The 4,194-nt window shown below is 32.3% G+C and overlaps 1 protein-coding gene across 1 annotated transcript; it reads left to right on the top strand.

The window, feature by feature from the left end:
* Positions 1-296: 296 nt before the first annotated feature.
* On the top strand, positions 297-2,492 carry LOC125235390. The gene is made up of 5 exons (XM_048141941.1): positions 297-354; positions 595-666; positions 759-863; positions 972-1,082; positions 1,266-2,492. Coding segments are annotated over exons 1-5 (675 nt in total). The 5' UTR covers positions 297-352; the 3' UTR covers positions 1,651-2,492.
* The last annotated feature ends 1,702 nt before the right edge of the window (positions 2,493-4,194 follow it).

Below are 4,194 nucleotides of genomic sequence, written 5' to 3'. Positions count from 1 at the left end.
TTGAACGCGGTCTTAACGCGGCGACATTCGTTTGATTAGTGCCGGAACCTTTATGCGGATCTTGTTTCCGACAAAAGAAATATTACACTTTTGTTTTTCAATAATTAGCTGAGTTGAATATTATATTACAGTGATGATCAACCTTTGTATTATATTGGTTTCTTACTGTATTTTTGCAAATGTTGTAGTTTATGTTAGTTATAATTTGCTTTTAGGTTGTTAACTCATGACTTTACGTCAGTTTCGTTTTATTAATAAAACCCCTGGCTTATTCATTTCCTGTACTATTTTCTAACAAGTGCAAGTGTTACAGTGCGAGTTTTACGTACACGGAGAAATTCACCTTGAAACAATGTTCGTAAGTTTGTAATATTTTATTTAGCTATAAACTATTCTGAATATGGTGTTGAGTGATGTTTGTTCTCGATTAAATTTACCGATAAGTATCCTTCTAAGTAGCAGTTTTATGCGAGTTAAGTGCGTATTGGTATTAACTTTAACTTAAAATTTATAACCCTCGCTGGAGAGAGGTACAAGTACAACTGTGAAATCTCGTTCGACTGAACATAACGGAATCTTATTTTTTATTTTCAGGTCTGACTTTGAGTACCATGTAATCCAGTCTAAGAAAGACCTCGACTCTGAGGATGAATCTGGATCATTAAAGTATGTATTTTAATTAAATTTAAGATTTTATTGACTTATTATTAATTTTTGTTATTATTAATGATCTGATGGATAATCACTATGTATTGTAGGACTCAGAAGAAAACAACCAAAAGGAAAAACGCTTCTCAGATCCCGAAACGTGACGCGGGCTGGTCGCTGGACAGAAACGTCGTCGAAGAATGTGCTAGTAAAAGGTAATTAATTAAAACTGTGTTTGAAAACTTGTCTACAAATGCGAACTTTTTATTTATTTCTCTTTATTTATGAGAACTGGAAGTAATATAAAGTTTTTAATATTACAGCAAGAAGATCAAACCAAAGAAAACTGTGAAAAAGCACGCATCGTCCGTGTTAATAACTGATACGTTGCAGGACAGTGACACTGACCTTGATGAAGAAGACAAAACTAAAAGGTAATTAATTCAATTCAGTTATTTTATATGTAATACATATATTTACTTAACTAATTGTAATTAGCCTTTGAATCTAAACATTTTAAACCATAGTATTTAAATTCTTAAATGTTAAGTACTTACCTAATTAACTAATTATATTTTGTTGTATTCGATAATATAAATAAGTTTTTAATATTCCAGTACGACAACCAAGTCGAAGAAAGAGACACCTGATTGTAAGCCAGGCTGGTTTTCAAACTGGGGTGACGAAGGACATGTTGAAGCCCAGCGTCGAGCATCCGCTGCCAACTCTCTGTCGTCCGTGCTGATACGTCGCGTCCCAGGCGGCTACGTGCGTCGCACAGCTTCGTTAACCGGTGATCTTTTTATTGATCTTAAACTGTATAACGTAGTAGATATTCAAAACGTTCCATCTGAAGCCCGTTGGGAGAAAGCGCTGGTTAATTTTAAATATCGTGTGGATTCCGTTTCGGATATAGTAGATGGAATAAATAAGATTCTAAAGCGTTGTAAGGACGACTTTACAGATGAAGGAACCTTTTTCCCAGATAAAAAAAGCCAATAATCTTTAATCTTTTTTACGTCTAATTTAGTCTATTCCTATGTCAATAGGCAAAATGCCTCATAATAGCTCCATATTTTGTTCAGTGTGTGACATAAGTATTCCAAGTAAAGCCTTTTCTGCTCACTTGCGCACTAACTTGCATAAAAATAATAACTCTGTTCAATTAACTCCTGATATTGAAAAAATAAGCAGCGCTTTCCGTAGTAGAATAGCATCATACAGAGTGCGTGGACCAGAGAGTAGCCTCCATGACTCACCGGTAAAGTTTCTGTGCGCTCTTCGTAGACATATTAAACATATTCTCGAAGCGAGAAGGCTTGCTTTTGGATCTATAAAGGTTAACTTTGAACTGTTTGCTGAATTTGGTTTGCCGAAAAATGAAGCATGTGAAATTAAATCATTCGCTACGCAAAATATAATTTTACATCAGAGTTACGAATTTAAAGAAATATTTTCAACCATTTTGAACACATTGAGCACGAAAATTGATGAATTTCAAGAACGGGACAGTGGCTGGAGCTTTCTACGAAACTTATATCTCGAGATAAACATAAACAAATATAATCCTCTTAGAGCGTCTAGATTTATAGAATTACCAAAGTTAATAAAACATCGAAGAGCTTGTGTAAATATTAAAAACAATGAAAGTAGCACTATCTTCGAATGATGATAAACGAGTAATATTAAAAGACAATATTCACACACTTGCGTGGGGACATGCTTCATTTTTCTAAATATAGTTATATAGTGATATTTTAAAGGAAACTTTGAACTAATTTGTAAACACCTACTTTACTTTTTAAGTTAGCTATGCCAGTATGTATATTATTATTAAATAAACTTAAAAAAAAAATAGTTTTTCTTTTTAAACCCACCATATTTATGTACAATGTTTAAATCAACTCAGGATACTTATGTTATGATCGTATACCTGTATCACGAGTACAATATCGTATCATGAGTTGATTTAAACATTGTTTTCAGGAGTATAATTTACAGGTTAATAAAATGCGTTTTATTTAGCACATTCATTTATTCAAAGAGGAACGTGATTTTCTAAATACCATTTTTTCATACATATTACATTTTTTAATGCACAAGTTTTTTTATGGTACACACAATTAAAAATACAATCATTAATACAATATTTTTTATACAGTTCTTGTAAATTCGGTGCACCCTTTTCACTTAAATCTATAACAGTACAGTTTGAATATAATTCTTTAATCCATTTAATTTTTTCCATACCTTTAACGAATATTATCTTATCTTTAATATGATTATAAATAAGTCTTCTAAATTCTCTATAATCAACATAACCTTCGTGCCACAAAATACCTAAATGTTTTTCAATCCATTTTGTCTGCCTCTCTTCACTTTCCGTCAATTTAGAAAATCGAAAAGGGGTTTTATTAAGAAAACTTGAGTGTATTCTAGCGTGCTGTATGCAAATTCTTTGATAATAAATTCGTTTTCTTTTGTTTTAAACCCTTGAAGGTCTACAAATATATGCTGCATTACGATACTTTTTTCGTAATATTACTTAAAGGCTTATATTCAAATACACTATCATTTAAAATCAGACAGTAAGCTGCAGTGTTCTTTGGTATATCAGATTCACAATCCAATTCAACTCTCACATCTACTGAACCGGTTTTTAAGGTTTCGTTTTGACGAGAACAGTTGATAACAAATAAAGGAGCTTTATCTTTAAAATCTTTAGGGCTAAGCAACGGCGCTTGTAGACGATTATAATAAGACTGTTGAAATTTCGCATACTGTTCGTATAATATAGCAAACTTTTCACCCGAAAAACTAACATCAAAACTTTCGTACGGAAAGTAAACTGAATTCAAGAAAACTTTAACATCTCTCAAATTACAGTGATCAAAGTGTGATATGTCTTTATTAGCTTCATTTTTTCGTCCCGTTTTCAATCCAATTATAATATAACGCGGCTTTTCAATTTGCGATGAAGTTTTGATAGACCAAGAATGTTTTGACGTCTCAGGCAAGAGCGGATATTCATACAAATCCCAAGTCCTAAATGCTATCTGAACGGCACGATCTCTTTCTAAACATTTGAGTAAATTTAATCTTTCACGATCAGACACTTTAACATGAGGCATGCGCCATACTATTTTAGATATAGTAATATTGTCTATATATTCATTCGCATTTAATTTAACACTATTCAAATTAGTATTGGATCTTAAAAGAATAAGTTCATGCTTGCAATTAATTATGATTTTGCTGTAATCCTCAGCAAACCCGAGAATCTTGTTTAAAGGTACAGACACAGAAAATGTACCTTCCGTGTTTTTTATACCATTGACATCAAATCCCCATAACTTAGACATGGATGCTTCCAGTCCATTCATAGATACAAGAGATTTCATAGTTGTTGTAACTCCTGCGTTTTTAATTTTGTCAATTTCGATTCCATTTAATTCATATCGAATATCTTGAAATAGATGAAGTATGGGGTTGTTTGTAAGAAGAACACTTTTTACCTCGGCTTTTGTTTCTCTATTGAATGCGGTT

The sequence above is a fragment of the Leguminivora glycinivorella genome, chromosome 17 (genome assembly GCF_023078275.1).
Source record: "Leguminivora glycinivorella isolate SPB_JAAS2020 chromosome 17, LegGlyc_1.1, whole genome shotgun sequence".
NCBI classification, from domain to species: Eukaryota; Metazoa; Arthropoda; class Insecta; order Lepidoptera; family Tortricidae; genus Leguminivora; species Leguminivora glycinivorella.
The sequence above is the reverse complement of the archived record's forward strand: the minus strand, read 5'-3'. Positions and strand labels throughout refer to the sequence as shown.

Bases quoted from the DNA above. Each gene is read 5' to 3' on its own strand.
- LOC125235390 (XM_048141941.1), top strand. The intron at 667-758 runs GTATGTATTTTA...TATGTATTGTAG, and splicing joins GATGAATCTGGATCATTAAA to GACTCAGAAGAAAACAACCA. The intron at 1,083-1,265 runs GTAATTAATTCA...TTAATATTCCAG, and splicing joins GAAGAAGACAAAACTAAAAG to TACGACAACCAAGTCGAAGA.